General features: G+C 41.3%; 1 protein-coding gene across 3 annotated transcripts in view; it reads left to right on the forward strand.

Moving 5' to 3' along the window:
• The window catches only part of USP7 (ubiquitin specific peptidase 7), a 216,274-nt gene that overhangs the window by 95,674 nt on the left and 102,091 nt on the right, over nt 1–18,509 (forward strand). For all 3 annotated transcript variants that reach the window (XM_029577287.1, XM_029577286.1, XM_029577288.1), the window contains exons 13-14: nt 1,549–1,705; nt 12,381–12,525. In XM_029577287.1, the coding sequence (XP_029433147.1) occupies nt 1,549–1,705; nt 12,381–12,525 (302 nt within the window). The remainder of the gene's footprint in view (nt 1–1,548; nt 1,706–12,380; nt 12,526–18,509) is intronic.

The raw sequence follows: 18,509 nt of genomic DNA on the forward strand, positions 1-18,509 counted from the left end.
CTGATAAGTCTCAAAGATCTGATCTATTGTATGGTGGATTTATTAGTTCTATAGTTGTAATATTATATTATATGCGATTGGTTACCTCCCTCATGAAATGTGGACATTTTTGTAAAAATTTCTTGCTAGTTTCTTTTTTTTGTATTAAGTATTTAATAGTATAAAGAAAAAAGTGAGAGAATACATTTGTGATTTTGTGATGGAGATTTTTCATGCTTTGCACAGTCAAGGGGAAGTTTCTGTTCTGGAATCTGTCTATGGTCTTGCTTCAAATTTATTTCTTTGACAATTTCAGGAGTATGATCATTTTAGAAGTTGATCCAAACTCTGCTGTTATAATTCAGTCATATGCTCAGAGATTGAGCATTTTTTTGCTTTTTTTGGCATATTTTTTGCATATTTGTACTTTCCATTCTTGTCCAAATGGAGGACAGAGTAGTGTATGTAAACAGCAACTGGTACTAAAAATAGTACCATTTTGGCTTAATTTACATTTTAGTATACTAGGTTATACAAGTTCATTTTCTTTTTTTTAACTTATAGCTTGCTTTCAGCTCAATTAGAGCTAGCCCTCTAGGGTTATGGCTTCATGAGCCTTCATTTGCTGCTATCCAGTGATTTCCCCTCATTTCTTTAAACCCTTCCCATAGACGATCCAAGAGGCATGAACCGAGGTTTCTTATTAGGGGTTGGCAACTCTGGTCCTGCCAGGCCCCTAACTGATTGAGTTCTCAGGATATCCTTAATATAAATGAGTTTCATGCAGATCAATTTCTTGTATATTCATTGCAGTTAACTTGACTAGGGAAGGGGCCCTTCAGGATCAGAGTTGCCCGCCCCAGTCTTACCGAAGCGTTTCTCAAGCTGGTCCTGGAGTTTTTTTTCATGGTATCCTCCGTGAATATGCATATGAGAGCTGTAAATGTACTACCTCCATTAAATGCAAATCTGTCTCATGCATATTCATTGTGGATATCCTAAAAAAAAAAAAAAATAGACTAGTTAGGGATACTTCAGGTCTGGCTTAAGAAACCCTGCCTTTCAGAACCCAGCATAGGTGTGTCATTGAGCCAGCTGGTAGGTGTCACTATTGAGGGATGACAGGGCCCTTTCTTCCCTCCTGCTCCAGAGTTGTGGGTACCAGTTCTTTTTTTATTTTTTTTATTTGGAGGATGTAGCCTAGGTGGGTAAAATGTGAATTTGAAAATCTATAGAAGATAAATTATATTTAGTAAAACCTTTATGGATTGAATAAGATTAATTTTCTTTTTTACCTTTTTAATGACAATTTAAAACTTTTATGGTCACTGTGAGCCACACATCAAAATAGGCAAACTGTAGCTTTCATCAGCAACCGGTTTAGCATAGCCAATTCTGTTGCCTAACTTTGGCTGTCTTTATTGCACATACCATATGTTGGCTATTTTAAAATTCCCATCTTACTAGCACTCAAATTGAACTTGTTACATAAAAATGAATTTATAGCATACTTTTCTTTTAGATCTTAATGTTCAAGTAAAAATAAAGTTTGCACTTTTTTAACATTAGGTTTGAATTTCCTGAGCAGCTACCACTGGATGAATTTCTACAAAAACAAGACCAGAAAGATCCAGCCAACTATATCCTTCATGCAGTGCTGGTGCATAGTGGAGATAACCATGGTGGGCACTATGTAGTTTATTTAAATCCCAAAGGAGATGGTAAGGTAAGCATTGCTGCAGGCTGTCAGTATTCAAAAACTGTTATCTCTTACTTTTTATTCCTCCTGATTGTCATCTGAATATCCATCTAAAATAGAGAAGCTGCTTGGCAGATTTTTTTAAATTTTTGTGAAATATTTTCATTCATGAAATCTTAGAGGTTCATATTCATTGCATTTGTCTGGCTAAGTTTGGTACTTAGTTGAATAAATGATGGTGTGGAGTGCCATCATCCAGCTAAGATAGCCAAATAACACTGATTTTCAGCATTAACTGGCTAAGGTAGCCAGATAACTTTAGGTCAGCCAAGGAGTAGACCTAAAGTTATAAAAATAAACTTAAGAATATAAGATTTACCATACTGGATCAGACCAAAGGTCAATCAAGCCTAGTATCTTGTTTCCAACAGTGGCCAGTCCAGGTCACAAGTACCTGGCAGGATCCCAAAAGGTAAATAAATTCCATGCTGTTTTAGGGGTAAGCAGTGGATTTCCCAAGTCCACCTTAATGGTTTATGTGCCTTTCCTCCAGGACCTTTTTTAAACCCAGCAACACTAACAGCTTTCACCACGTCCTCTGGCAAAGAATTCCAAAGCTTAATTATGCAAGGAGCGAAAAAATATTTTTTCGTATTTGTTCTAAATGTGCTACTTAGTAACTTCATTTCATGTCCCCTAGTCTTTGTACTTTTTGAAAGAGCAAACAGTCAATTTGTGTGCAATCATTTGATTTCTGAGATAGTTACCAGAATTGCACTCAATACTCAAGATGTGGTTGCAGTATGGAGCAATATAGAGATATTATGTAGATTTGTTTTATTCTCCATTCCTTTCTTAATTCCTAACATTCTATTTGCTTTCTTGGCTACCACCATATACTGAGCAGATGATTTCAACATATCCATGCTGACGCCTAGATCCTTTTCTTGAGTGGTGACTCTTAATGTAGAACCTTGCATTGTGTATCTATAATGGTCAATTTTCTCAGTGGAGAAATATGAATAGTGGAATATTCCAGGGATCTGTTCTAGGATCAAGTGAGACTATCAAATTTGCAGATGAAAAAATTATTCAACATTGTTAAATCAGAAGAGGATTTTGAGAAATTGTTAGAGAACCTTGTAAGACTGGCAGATGACATATTATGTGGACAAATGCAAAGTGAAGCACTCAGAGAAGAAAAACCTAGATTCCTGTTCATACTCTAGATCAGTCCAGACTCCTGGGTTTTCCTTCCCTACCAGCAGATGGTGACAGTTTTACTGCCACTGTCATATAGACTAGTGTGCTACCTGCAGCCCCTCAGTATGTCTCTGTCTCCAGCAAATGGTGGTGGTATAAAATCTGCAGTCTGAAATAAAGGGAAAAAAGTTAGATCTCCAGTTGCTCCCAGTGGGTTGTTAGGTCCTATTGGGGCCATCCCTCCTGGTTTGAGATGGATAAGCAGGAGGTTGGTGACTCTTGATGGCAGCTCAGTCCTAGATTCTGTGGGGGTATATATGTGGTCCAGATCCCTCAGCTCTCATGGAAGCACAGTTTGTCCTGGAAGCTCTGTATTTAGTATCCAGTCTGAGCAGAAAAGTATTGAATTTCTGTTCTCTTCTTCTACCAGGGGCTATTGATAACGTTTTGTGCAGCATTAAAGTTTGTTCTAAAAAAAAAAAAAAGAAAATCGTAACACTACTGTTTTGTGAGAGGGAACACAGCTGCAGAGCTGGTCACCCGGGAGTCTTTTCGGGTGTTTGGGGTGACAGTAGCAGTGTGCTACTTGGGTCACGTGATAACGATGCACAGCAGGCAGTGCTGTTGGTGTGAGGCCTCGCGGACACAGCTGAATCAGGCTGCCTTGTGTTCTGATTGCATCTCTGGTGACTAAGGGACTTCAGGGGTGCCCAGCGCTAGACTTAAGGCTAAATGAGCCCCATGGGTAATGGGGTCTACCACTGAGGCTTTCCCCATCAGTGTGGGAATGGATTACCTAGCAGTGCCAGCGGGGGAGGCATGGGATTCCCCTTAACTATTACCGGCAGTAGCCGGCTCTGGGGAGGTGCAGACGACTGACACTGAGGAGGAGCCTCTAGAACTCAGGATTCAGGGGATTCCTGTGAGTTTTCTGCCGATTTCTTTTGCTTATGCACAAAGCTTATTTTACTTTAAAAAAAAAAAAAAAAAAAAAGGCAGCCGAGGATGTTAGCTCTCAGCCCCAGTCTCTGTCCGCCAGTGGTTCTTGGCTGCTTTTTAGAGTCTTGAAATGTTAAAAAAAAATGGAAATGCTCATCAAGCCTTCGACAATTTTTGGGTCGATCCACTCAGCTGGATAGTCCTGGGAGGGACACTGATGAGTCAGAGGATTCCAATGGAGTAGCAGAGGAGTCTTCTGGAGTGCGGTCAGTGTTGTATGTGGTGGACCTGGGCAAAGGACCAGACAAATGTTCCAGTAGCCGAGGAGGATAATCCTAAGGTAGTATGCCTCTTTCATAAGGAGAGCTCTGGCCTTTGATTTCGTATGTTCTTAAGGAGTTCGGGATCAAGGTCTCCCAAGAGGAATCAGACTTGGAGGGAGCAGACCCTGCATTGGACAGCTTGAGAGGACCAGCAAAAGTTTTCCCTTTTGATAAGTCTGTGAAGAAGCTGGTGGTTTGGGAATGGGACACTCCTGAGTCTAGTGTGAAAATTGACAGAGCGATGTCAAAGCTATATATGTTACTGGAAGAGACTTTGGAGCTTTTGGCTCTTCCAAAGGTACATGCTTTTGTGTCTGCAGTAACCAAGAAGACTGCTATTCTGGTGGCTGGATAAGCTGCATTGAGAGATGTGCAGGATCTGAAGTTGGAGATCCACCTCAAAAAGATTTTTGAGATCTCTGCCTCGGTCATGAGGGCTGCAATTTGCAGAAGTTTTATACAGAGGAATGCGTGCGCTGGGTCCAGCAGTTGCAAGAGACTCTGGCTACTTCGGTGGCTGCAGTGGATAGGTGGAGCTTTTGGAAGCAGAAGTTGCGTACGGGGCAAATACCTTATATGGCCTGATCAGGTCCTCTTCCAGAATAATGATGTCTGCGGTGTTGGCTAAGAGGTTGCTTTGGCTACGAAACTGCTTGGTGAATATTTGGTCCAAATCTCAGTTGGGTGCCCTTCCATTCAAGGGCATGCTCTTGTTTGGAGAAGACTTGGAGTAGATGATGAAGCATCTGGGGGAGTCCAAGGAGTATAAGCTACCAGAGGACAAACCAAAGAGCAGGAGATTTGTTCCCGCTCTTGCATGCTTTCAGGACAATAAGATTTTACCAAAATAAAGCTTTGGGGTCGCAGAGGCAAGGTTCAGGCAGAGACACAGATCTGGAGATAGTCCTTTCGGGGTGGGAGCAAGCCATCCCGAGACAATCCTGGTCAGGGAACTGGGGCAGTGATGCAAGGTCTGTCCCCTCTTCTGTTCTGGCCGTTATAGGGTGTCAAGCTTTTTTATGAGGAGTGGGCCAAAGTTACTATGGACCGGTGGGTCCTCTGTGTGATAAGATGTCTATGCGTTAGAATTTGCTCGACCAGTCCGAGAAGCTTACATAGTTTTCCCCTTGTGCTCTCCATGCCAAGCAGATAGCTGTTCAAGGGATAGTGGACCGCTTGTGGAGTCTGGAGGCTATGGTCCAGTTTCTTGAGGCAAACAAAGAGCAGGAATTTTTCCATTTATTTTGTGATGCCAAAAAAGAAGGGGTTGATTTGACTGATTTGGGATTTAAAGAAGGTAAATGCAGATTTCAAGGTTCCTCATTTCTGCATGGAGACTTGTGAGGTCAGTCATAACTGCAGTGTGCAAGGGGAAGTTCTTGGTGTCTCTTGACTTGACAGAGACATATCTACACATAGCCATCTGATCGGAGGACCAGTGCTTCCTGCGGTTCATGATCCTAGAGGAACACTTTCAGTTTTGGGCCCTTCTTTCTTAGCCTGTCTTATCAGTGTTTTACATTTAACATGACAATGCTTAATGCTTTTTCCTATTTACTTCATATGGATCCTTCTTCCAATTTTTGAAGGACACTTTTTTTTTTTTTTGGCTAAAACCACCTCTTTCACCGCGCCTTTTAACCCTGCCGGTAATTGTATGGCTTTCCTTCCTCCTTTCTTAATGTACAGAATACATCTGGATTGCACTTCTAAGATGGTATTTTTAAACAGGTGTCCATACCTGTTGTAAACCTTTGCAGCTGCATCTTTCAGTTTTTTTTTCTATTTTCCTCATTTTGTCAGTTTCTTCTTTGAACGTTTAGTGTTAGAACTGTAGATTTACATTTTGTCCCCCTAAAAGATGGGACTTTTAGGAATATCCTCTATTCAAAGAATGAACCACAGTTTTTACCTTTCTCATTTTAGGATGGAAACCTTCTCTCGGTGTTCAAAAGGGCGACTTCCTCTCATCTCTGGACCTATCAGAAACTTACTTCCATGTTCCTATTCGGGAAGACTATCAAAGATGTCTCTGTTTTTGCATTCTGGAGGAGCAGTATCAGTTTAGGGTACTTCCTTTTGGATTGGCCACGTCACCATGGACTTTCACCAAGATTACGGTGGTTATAGCAGCCTTTTTAAGAAAAGAGGGAATTTATAGTTCATCCTTGTCTGGACAATTGGCTAATCAGGACCAAATCTTATCAGGAAGGGCTCAAAGCAATCCAGGAGGGCAGTCCAGGTTTTAAAAGGTGTGGGCTGAGTAATCAGTTTTGCAAAGAGCAAACTCCTCTCTTCCCAGTCTTTTGAGTATCTGGGAACTCATTTCAATATGAAGAGAAACAGAATATTTTTTACTTCTGAGTGGATAGCCAAGTTTGTATGTCTGGTACGGAACTTCTCTGTTCAGGAAGCCCCCAGAGCTTGAGACTATCTTCAACTGTTAGGTTCTATGGTGGCCATTATGGATCTGCGGGCCAGAGCTCACATGTGATCCCCTCCTCTTCTCCCCCCCCCCCCCCCCCCGTCTTCATTTCTCTCTGTGCATGCCTCAGTCTTATGAATGTCATCTTCTCTTTCAGCCCCAGTGAAAAAGCCTCTTTGTGGATGCCGTGTCAAAATTATTTGAAGGGTGTGTGCCTGGAACCACCCTCATGGATGATTATTTTATTACTGACATTTGATATTTCACTTTTTTTTTTTATCATGAATGATCTCAAAGTGGATTACAATAAATTTAAAGTAAGTTACAATAGTATTATAGTATTATGTCAACCGAATATTTGTTGTGCATCTATATATTTAAAGACAGATTCTTAAGTTACTCTGTGTTGCTGCTGTAGAAATAGGAATACTTCTGTGGACAGGAAATTTCTTTTGGGATGGCTTGGCTAAAAAAAACATGCTTTTGCTTTATTTTTTTTCTCTAAAGGTGAGATAGTTGGGCTCCAAGCATAGGGATAATGGAAGCAGGTTACAGATTTTTGGGGCATACCAGCTAAAGGCCCGAAGTATGGTGCAGGACAGTCTAACAGAGGCTAGAGTCGGGGTGGAAAATAGAACCAGTTGGGAAGATCTGAGTTCTGTCTTGGAGGCAAAAGGGAAAAGGAATTGCAAGATATATTCTGGGGCCTTTTTGTACATGCACTTGTAGACAAAGCAGTATCTTGAACTTGATCCTGCTGTCTCTTGGTAGAGTCAAGAGAGAATAGGTTTTATGTGGTCATACTTTTGCTCGTACCAGGATCCTTATTGCTGTGTTATATAGGAGCTGAAAGTGTTTTGAACTGTGTAGGAAGATGCCGTTTAATAAAGAATTACAGTAGTCTATTCTGCTGGTGATTAGTGCATGGATTACTATAGCTAGATTATTTGTCTAGATAGTTTCGTCGTTGGAGGATCTGACATAGCTACATAAATGAAGCTTTTTATTAGTATGGAGTTGTACATTTCCATATTGTTGTTTTGATCAAGTAGGTCCCCTAATATTCATGCTATTTCTTTGGGCTGTAATGGAGTGTCTAATAGATATGGTGGAGACCATAAGGGATGCACTTGATGGCTAATCTTAGAGAAATTCTGATTTAGAAGGGTTTGAGTTTCCGATTATTGAGCCATTGTGCCACTGACATAAGACAATTAAGATTTGAAGTGGTGGGTGATTTGTCTGCTCTGATTTTGATCAAGAGTTGAATGTGATCATAAAGATGACACTCGTGGTTGAAGGTCTGAAAGAGATCGCATATTGGATGGATGTAAATATTAGAGAATTGGGGAGAGGATAGAGTCTTGGGGGACTCCACATTTGAGAGCTTGAGGAATTGAGGGTTTATTGGCCCAAGTAACAGACTGGGTTTTGTTAGAGAGGATTCAAACTAGTTTAGGGCAGAACCAACAATGTAGATGTCAGTAATGGCTGGATCAGGAGTTGATGGTCAATTGTGCTGATGGCAGAGAGATTTAGCAAGATGAGGGAATTGCCACCTTGATCAGCATACAAGTGAATGCTGTTAGTGATGGCCAGTAAAACAGATTCAGTTCCATGGCCTTTCCTAAAGCCAGATTGTTGACAGTGCAAAATGTCATTTTTCTCAAGGTGGTCAAGGAGTTTGAGATGAACTACATTTTCTATTAGCTTAGATAAGAAAGGGAGACTACAACTGGGCTATAGTTGTCTAATATTTTTTGATCTGACCCAGGTTTCTTCAAAATCGGTTTGCACTTTTTATTGAGTTGAAGGTGTTTTGAGAGAGGGTGGCATTTACAATAGTTGTCATCCGGGGGGGGGGGGGGGCGGGGGAGTTTAAGTTTTTTGCTTCAGGCAGCAGATGAATCTTAGAATGGGATCAAGTGGGCTTGTGGATTGATAGATTCTTTGGAGGATTTTCTCAGTCTCTTGTGTGGTGACTTTCCTGAAGTCAGAGGAGATATTTTGGCTGAGGTTTGATGACAGGTGGTATCTGGGAGATGTAGCGCCATGATCGGTGAAGTTGAGGGAAGGGCATCTAGGGAAGATTTAATTTTTTGGATTTTTTTCTGTCAAGAATTGAGCAAAGTTTTCTACAATAGTGGCTGTTTCCCACAAGTTCAAAGATTTTATTCTGGTGGTTTGTTAGACTACATTTCTAAACTGGAACTTTCTTGCTTGATGGATGGCCGCTTTGTACTTTTTGGAGTGTTCTTTGCAGAGCTGGTTTTTGGAATGTTTTTTGTTTACGCCAAGCCCATTGAAGTTGTCAAGATTGTTTGTTTGAATAGTCAGAGACTTTTGTGGAACCAAGGATTATTTTGGATAATTTTGAAGGCATTTGGCTTCAGAGGTGTAAGTGTCTCAATGGCTGAAGTAAATCTCATGATAATTTGAAATATAAATTGTGAACCAAAAAAGGTTCTTGCTCTAATAACTTTTAGGTGGTGTTAGGGATGTTTAGTTATAAACTATTGTATGGAGTACCGAGCTTCCTATATTCTAACTACACCCAGAATCCTCCTGTTTTTTGAAGGCATCCATAATATTTTCTTTAGAACTGGACTTCTGAAGCGTTATTCTTAGTAGATGTTATTAATGAATGTGCCAATGTTAGCATTTTTGGAAACGTTGGTAAAAGTGAAGTTCCATTATCGCTCCATTACTGCCCCACATATGACAGGGGTAGAAAGCTAACGCACAGGAGAGATATTTGTATATAATAGAGGCAGTACATGCAAATAGTCATAGGGAGTATGTATGAGATATCTTGAAAACCAGACCTGTTTGAGACATTCAAGGACCAGAGTTGCCTACCCCGATTATAGGGCACTATGCCATCTGTTGCATCAATGGACCAATGTCTATTTTAAGAGAACTACTCCCATCATGCCTTCTCCCTCCAGGATCTTTTCTGCTGCATCTCCTTCCTCAGTCTGTGTTAATATACTGGTATGTAGACATGACACAAGTGCTGTGAGGTTCTGTTTATCAGCATGTGACAAGAGTAAGGTTTCCATCATGCAGTAACAACTCAGCAGCAGTGCAGCAACATTATACCTCTATGTAAAAATCTTCAAGCAAAGTATACAAATACTTCTATTTCTTGGTTGACAAATTGGAAGATCAGCCATACAAGCTGGTAACATCATCCAATGTTGCCGATGCAGAAAAGCTTAGGAGGCTTTTCTGAGCATTCATCAATATTCCTACCTAGCTACATCACTGTTTTTTAATCTACTCTTGATGTTCAGTCATAATTCTCACTTATTTTAGCTGTTTCACGTTTTTTAGTTCAAAATGCTTTCTCATGCGCCTCCTGTGTCCCCCCAGTAGCCCCTCTTAATTCAGGTTTTTTCAGCTCTTATAAGCTTTGTTTTTCAACATCACTGCTCTGTCTTGTGTCTAGATGTCCATGCTATAACCATAGATTCCTTCCCTCTGGTCAGTCAAGATGATGCCTCCTTACCTTGTATCGCCCCAGTTACTAGCATTAGCAACTTTTGAGCAGGATTTGGATTAGAGGATCTTCAAGGCCCCCTCTTGGCACCCGTACCAGGTTGAGATGTTGCAGATTGCCTTGGTTCTAACTGTGATGCCAATAGAGCTGATTCTTGAAACCCACGCCCTGGCACTCAATGAGCTAGCCTTTGGTTGAGGTTGGCTCACCACTCTTTGGTGCCAGTGTTGTCCATGCAGTGTGAGTCATTCGGAGAGGGAAACCTCTCCTATTGCTCATCAATGTTTTGACTGCAAGGCCACAGCAGTCTCGGGAGCAGCCGTTGGAGCAAGACTGCCAGGACACTTGCTTCAGAACTGTAGTCAAATTTTGATATTGACTGAGAAATCTTGGGATCTGTCATTATGAGTCTGATGATTAAGAGACTGAAGAGGAGAATTCTTCAGAAAACCCATCAATTGTCTGCCACAGGCTAGCATTAAGTCTCCTGGAATTTTTCTCCTATCCTGCTTTTGAAGTAGTGCCTGTCCACCAGCACCTTATGGAAGTATGTGGGAGAGGTTCCTCACTATGCTTCCTATTTCAAAGGTGAGATACGTGAAGTATTGTATCCAGGAGGCTCTTGGGTTCAGCAAACCCCATTGCAACTATCTTCCTACCTGTGGTCAGACCTGCTGGGGTTGTGTTTTGGTTAGGTTTCATGTTCTATAAAATAAGATCAGATATTTTCTTATGATAGGTTTTGTGCATTCAATACTACATTGGTCTTCTCTTTTAAAGAAACTGCAAGCTTGTACTGTGTACAATTCTGGTCGCCGCATCTCTAAAAAGATATAGTTGAGATGGAGAAGGTACAGAGAAGGGCAACCAAAATGATAAAGGAGATGGAACAGCTCCCCTATGAGGAAAGGCTGAAGAGGTTAGGGCTGTTCAGCTTGGAGAAGAGATGGCTGAGGGGGGATATGATAGAGGTCTTTAAGATCATGAGAGGTCTTGAACGAGTAGATATGACTCTGTTATTTACACTTTCAAATGATAGAAGGATAGGAGGCATTCCATGAACTTAGCAAGTAGCACATTTAAGACTAATCGGAGAAAATTCTTTTACACTCAATGCACAATAAAGCTCTGGAATTTGTTGCCAGAGGATGTGGTTAGTGCAGCTGGGTTCAAAAAAGGTTTGGATAGGTTCTTGGAGGAGAAGTCCATTAACGGCTATTAATCAAGTTTACTTAGGGAATAGCCACTGCTATTAATTGCATCAGTAGCATGGGATCTTCTTAGTGCTTGGGTAATTGCCAGGTTCTTGTGGCCTGGTTTGGCCTCTGTTGGAAACAGGATGCTGGGCTTGATGGACCCTTGGGCTGACCCAGCATGGCAATTTCTTATGTTTGTAACTGAGAATCTCAAGATTTAAACCTAAAATCTTTTGGCTCCGACCTGAAGAATACTGCTGAGCTATAGCAATATCTTTATTTAAAATCGCTTTTCCCTGTATGTACCCAGATCAGTCTAGACTCCTGGGTTTATTCATCCATGCCAGCAGATGGAGACAGAGAAAGTAAAACTGACACTGCTTCAAGTACCCTGATGCCACCTGCAGTTCCTCAGTATTTCTCTGTCTCCAGCAGATGGTGGCTGATGCATGAACCTGCAGTTTTTGGGGGGGTTTTTCTCCGTGACTTTTCTTTTTCTAGTTTTGAGCCTTACTGCCAGGGGTTGGGGTTCCTAGAAAGGGATCCCTACCCTGCTTGGTTGAGTCGGACAGGCTTGGAGGTTGGTGACCCTTTTGTATGCCCGGTCCAGGGTACAGAGGCTGAAGAATACTGCTGAGCTACAGCAACATCTTTATTTAAAAGTGCTTATATTCTACCAATCCAGAAGCAATAGTTCTCGGTGGATTACGGCATAAATTACATGCAATAAAATGTGTTAAACATAAAATAAAAGTAAAATAGTACAGTCAAAACAGACAGACTTGTAAAATTAAAATGATAAAATAGCAACAAAAAAGCACATTAACTCTCCTTGGTAGACTAATAAAACCATTTACCTCAGTCTGGTAGCACACCTTTCTTGTTTGTTCACTTTTGCTATCTTGCCACTTTCCCTACCCTAAAGACTAATTGCAGCTCACCTAAAAACCAATCCAGATATTGGCAGTTTTTTGGATTGGTTGTAGTTGCTCGGCAGATTCCACTTGTGACCCCAAAAAGGTTTAGCTGATATGGGGTACTACTTTTAAGTGAAGCAGCTAGAATTAATATGCAATGTATTATTGCTCCCAAATTGTTTATATTTCCCTTCCAGTGGTGTAAATTTGATGATGATGTTGTGTCAAGATGTACAAAAGAAGAAGCAATTGAACATAATTATGGAGGCCATGACGATGACTTATCTGTGCGGCATTGTACAAATGCTTACATGTTGGTTTACATCAGGGAATCTAAACTAAGTAAGTATTTTTTCTGTGGTTACATAAGGTGTTAGGTAGTAAATAAGTTCCTAATTAAGGAAAGTTTTTTTGTTTGGGTGATTTCTGATCTAACTTAAGACTGGTTTCCCAAAGATTTTTTGTTGTAAACACACATACCTCTGTAATTAAGAGCAGTCGTCTTAAGCTTCCTCCTCCCCCCTCCCCATCCCACAACCCAAAAATTTGTGATTTAGGGTAGTGTCCACCTTTTTTTTTTTTTTTTTCTTTTTTCTTTGTCAAATCTGTTTACAGGTAACTTGGCAAACGGATGCCGCTCATCAGTTGTGACAATATAAAGGTCCATATTCAAAAGTATTTATTTGGATAACTTGGAAGTTATCTGGCTAAATGAAGATTTGGGCATTTATCCAGCTAAATTCTAGCCAGATAAGTTAGCCTGTTAAAATTTAGCTAGATAAGTTAGAGGCATTCCGGGGGTGTAACTGGGAGGAAATGAGTTAGTTGGATAGATTATCGAGCTAACTCAGATATTCAGTGTTAGCTGGATAACTTACCTAGCTAACTCTGGTTGGCTGGAATGGGTGTCTTAAAAATTATCCAGTATGTCTTCATCCCCTAGATCAGTCCAGCTGAGTGGGTTTTTCATCCCAATCAGCAGATGGAGACAGATCCAAAGCATCTCTATACTATGGTGCTTAAGCTAGTGTGCCACCTGCAGTCATCCAGTATTCTGTCTCCAGTAAGTGGTAAAGGTGCAAAACCTGCAGTCTGATGTTGGATGTTGGAGATGATGTACTCCTGATTGAGTAGGGGCGAAGGTTTGTGCTGCTTGTACCAGGACTACGTGGGCACATGCCTCACGATGCCTATGTTAGACGAGCCACGAGTTACATGAGGGCCAGAGTTTTGCTGTTTGTATGTTCTCTGAAAGAGCTGACTGGAAAGGGAGTGGTGACAATTTTGAGTCTTCTCCGCTTGAGAAAGAGAAGGTCTGGAGGAGTTTTTTTTTTTTTTGTAAGGCAGAAGGGAGTTCTGCTTTAAAGGAAGGTTGGAGCTGTATTATTAGAAGTCCTTTATTCCTGCATTGCACATGTTTCTAGGGCTCCAGGGATGTTTATTGGGGTGGCCTCAAAAAGAAAAACGTGGCCTAATATTGAAGTAAGAAATAGTTTCCAGGGAGGATTTGCAGGAAGAGCCTCCTGGGTGTTTTCACAAGCACTGGGCAGAGACCTAGGAAGAAGGATGAACTTCCCAAGACTGAGGAAGGTGATCCTGCTGTAGGCCAGCTTTAGCCATGCTCAGTAAAGGATGGGTCATTCCGAGGGATGGGCTAAAAGCTGATTGGACTATACCTAGGTCATATCCTTTTTCTGAGGAGGAGCCTGTGATTGGGTTTCAGGTGGATATTGTGGGGATCTCAGTCACAAGATATAGAACCTTGTGGTGCATAGTGTTGTTCTAAAGGATGTAGCGGAAGGTTGAGGACACATTTCTAGAAGTTTACTTTAGGACTCCAGAGTAGCTGTTATAATAGCCTTATGGCACAGGAGTATTTTTATTTGAGCACAGCAAATACCAGTGTCCAGCTTGTCGGAAACGCCAGCCCTTGCCCCTTATAGCAGATGCTTTCTATGGTTTACTCCGTGATTCAACTACTAGAACTGTAGTTGCCATGGTTTTATCCTGTACACTTCCCTTGTTATGCAGCTGGTTGCCTGGTTGGTACCCCAAATTCACAATTAAGCTTCTCTTGAGAGGAGGTTTGGGAAGGTTTATAAACATCCTGAAGAAATCCAGGGTTCGCAAGTTGCTGGAAGATTAACCCTAATGGAAAGCGTAAGTCCTACCCTGGTAGACAGAGATTCCACAAAGCACAGATTTTTTGATCTGGGAAAGCTGCTTCATTATGGAGGAAAATTTGACTTTTTCAAAGAGCTCTAGTTCCTCAGGGGAGGAGATGGGCCCAGTCTTGGGATTTGGTCTGTCATGTGGGATTTGCTTAGTCAGTGTCTTAGGTCTTCAGATGTTAAGGAGGCTGCAGTCCAATCTGCATAAGGTGTCTTCTGGGCCTAGAGGCAGAAGTTCTGGACTTTTGTTTTTATGTGTTTGGGGGGGATGGGGGATGGACAGGGTATATATTCTGTTTGTTTCATGAAGTAGTTGGGCCTGTATTCACCCAGCTGAATTCTCAAAAGGTTGCATGCTTCCTTTGCTTCTGTCACAATGGAATCCTCTATCAGAGGATTACAGGCATAGTCTACCTATTCTTGGGGATGCCAGGTCAAGGTCTGGTGGCTGTTATGGGACAACTTGGAGAAAGAGGTAGGATTGGAGACCCCAGATTTGGATGGTGGAGACCATGGAGGCCAGTCTGATTTGATGGAGAGCTATTTGCCAGAATCAGTCTGTACAGGAGCACCAGTCATCAGCAGAAGCATCTTGGTCTATTAATCAGCTTGAAACCAGGGTGATTCAGTTGACATTACTGCCATTTTGCCTTTTAGTCCGTGGTCAAGCCGTGAGTGCTGTTAAACAGTGCAATAGTGGTGGCTTATATTAACCGCCAGGGAGGCTCCAGGACTCAGGTGGTGTCTCTAGAGACCCAGGAGTTGTTTCGCTATGCTGAGAAGAATTTATTGGTTCTGTTGGCATCGCATTTAGCTGGAATGGAAAACTTTAGGCCAATTATTCTCAGTAGGCACACGCTGGATCCTGGAGAGTGGGAATTGTCAAATGAAGTGATATCTAATTTGTTCGAGATGGGATGTTCCTCAGATGGCTCTAATGGCATTTGAGGCAAACGCCAAAGCTTGAAGATTCTTCAGTCAGACGAAAGTTAGGGGGGCGGAAAATCTGTTCTCTCCTGGTTTTGGCTGAACAGGAGTCTGCTATATATGTTTCCATCTTAGCCACTGATTGGCAGGGTTCTGCGAAGAATAGAGGATCATCGTGAGCAGGTGATACTGGTGGCTTCGGAGAGATCTGGATGGTGTTTGAGGAGTTGTGTTTCGAGCAGGGGGTAGCGTTTATGCAGGCATCTATTTCTCACATTCTCTCCTTTTTGCAGAGAGGGCTCCAGAAAGGTCTGGCCTTGAATTCCCTCCGGGTTAAAGTGGCAGCCTTAGCTTGTTACACAGGATAGGTGGATAATTCCTCCCTAGTGTCTCACTCAAACATAATTTGGTTATTCAGGGACGTGAAACACCTCTAATGAAACTGGTATTTCCCCATGGACTATTAACTTGGTATTGCAGGCCTTGTGAAAGGCGCCTTTTGAGCCTTTGAAGAGGTCGTTAAAGAATCTCATGTTAAAGACTGTCTTTTTGGTGGCTGTTTGGCAAGACATTTCTGAGTTACGAGCTTTGTTGTGTAAGGATACTTTCCTCTAATTCTTGGTGGGGGAGGGGTGACGGGTGACTTTGCACTGTTCCTTCCTTTTTGCTGAAGGTGGTTTCCACTTTTCATCTGAGCCAGTCAGTGGAATGGTGGCCTTTAGAAATTTGGAGATGTCAGTTCTTCAGGCCCAAAAACTTCATTTTTTAGATCCACGTTGTATTCTCTTGAGATTCTAGAAAGTCACCAATAGATTTCGAAGAACAGATCACTTGTTTGTGCGGTTTGCTGGATGTGGCAAGAGAGAGAAGGTGTCAAAGGTGATTTGTTTCTTGTTAGTTGATGGAGGCTATTTGTTCGGCTTATATAAACAAAGGGCTTACAGACCCAGAGGGTCTGTGAGCTCATTCAAGTAGGACACAGGCTGCATCCTGGACTGAGTGTCAGTTGGTTGAGCTGCAGGATATCTGTTGGATGACAACTTGGTCTTTGTTGCATAGGTTTCGGCTCCAGAATCAGCTGGTTTTGGTGATAGTGTGTTGCGAGCGGATCTGTCAGATTCCCATCCAGTTTAAGGGATCTTGGGTACATCTCGCTCGTCTGGACTGATCTGAGGGATGAAGAGGAAAAAAAAAATTAGTTCTTACCTGCTAATTTTCATTACTTAAGCCCCACACCTCAATCCAGAGTCACTCCCTGAATTTATTCTGAAGACTGCTGTTTTTGGTGTATATATTGTGATAGAAGTTTTACAGTTCTGCAGTCTGGAGGTTGTTTTTCCTCCAGCTCATTGTAAAGTTGGGAGGGGGGGGGGGTTAGTTACTAGAGATGTACATTTGTTGGTCGATTCGTTTCATTTGTTTCGGTGGTACGCACATATTTCACAAATGGAGAGTAGATGCACAAAATAGATATGTGCAAATGTAGTCAGCCATCCATATGCATTGCCCATTAGTTTTGCGTGCCTATTCTTTATTCATGAGATATGAGCGTACCAATGAAACAAATCAACCAACAAATGCACGTTCCTTTTAGTTTTACTCATTTGCTTGGGTACTGCTCATACTGCGTGATTGCAGATGGCACACTGGCTTAAGTACAATGGTACAGTGAAGATTTGTTTCTCTATCTCAATCTGCTGGTTGAGATGAAAAACTCGCTCATCTGGATTGGTCCAAAAAATTAGCACGTAAGAACCAATTTTCCTATAAACTTATCTGACTAACTTTAAGAGATGGCCAAATAATATTCAGTGGCAGGGCAGTGCTAGAAACCTATTTAACTAAAGTTTCAACTCTCCTTCTGTTCTTTTTATTGGGTTTAAAAAAAAAAAAAAGTTTCAGGACTTTCATTGCAATGCTCAGCTTTGGAGGCGGGCCCCCCCCCCCCCAACCCCCTTGTGTGGATGAGTTTGTCCTGCTTGTCCATGGAGAAAGCAAAGTTGCTTACCTACAAGAGATGTTCTCCCTGGACAGTAGGACAAACCAGCCACACATTCCCAATCTTCTCCCCTAGAGTTGAAGCACAGCTTAGGAAGTAACTGAGGAGGCTCATGTGGTAGTGGCTGCACGAAACACCTGACATCACCCACTTATGTAAATTACTGACGGATCTATTATTAACCTTCTTCCTATACACTGACGACATTCAGTTCTACATTCCTTTTGATTCATCATTTGAAAATACAGCATCAACACTCTCAAAACACATGAAGGCAATATAGCAAGAACTCTCTAATCTAAAACTAACACTAAATACAAAATAAAACCTGAAGTCATCTGTTTAAGGAGAAACTCCTCCATAGTTTTACCTAGGTTTATAGACTGAGGATTTTTTAATATCACACCCTTTGATCAAGTCCAGGACTTAGGAATCTAGATAGACGAAAATGTTACTATGAATAAACACACAAAATAATCACAGCAGGATATGCAGAACTGTGCATCCTACATAAATTGAAATCATTACTAATTACCGAAGATTTCCATACAGTCCTAAAATCTCTAATTTTCTCAAATATAGATTTCTATAACTCCCTACTACTAGCACTCCCAACATATCTATTAAAAAAAACAACAAAAAAACCACCTGCAACTACTACAAAATGCAGCGGCAAGACCAGGAAATTTGATCACATCGCACCCTCACTTATAGCACTGCACTAGCTTCCGATACAATACCAAATCTATTTCAAAGTTTTAACCTTAATCTTTAAATTATCCACAACAATAACCCAAGACTATTTAGCGTGAGGCTTCAAACATATGCACCACAACAAATCCTTAGGTCACAAAGCAAAGGACTATTAACTGTACCTACATTCTGGAGCACACACCTAAAGCAAATAAATGATCACAGGTCATCCATAGCAGGACCTAAACTATGGAACTCACTACCAGAGACAGACTGATCCCAGAAAAAAAGACATTCAAACCTGAATTAAAAACATGGCTGTTTAAAAATGCTTATAATCTAACTTAAATGCTAACTGACTGAAGAAGCAACAATATCAACAACAAAAACAATACCATGTAACTAGAGAACTAAACAGCTTTTGACATCTCCTTACGAACATGTATACTACGAAACAGAATCACAACCCTACTAACCCTTGTACTCCTCCTCAGTAGAGAAATAAAAACTGTTTTCACGTAGATAAGCAGCTGAAT

Source organism: Rhinatrema bivittatum, chromosome 14 (assembly GCF_901001135.1).
Source record: "Rhinatrema bivittatum chromosome 14, aRhiBiv1.1, whole genome shotgun sequence".
Taxonomy (NCBI): Eukaryota; Metazoa; Chordata; class Amphibia; order Gymnophiona; family Rhinatrematidae; genus Rhinatrema; species Rhinatrema bivittatum.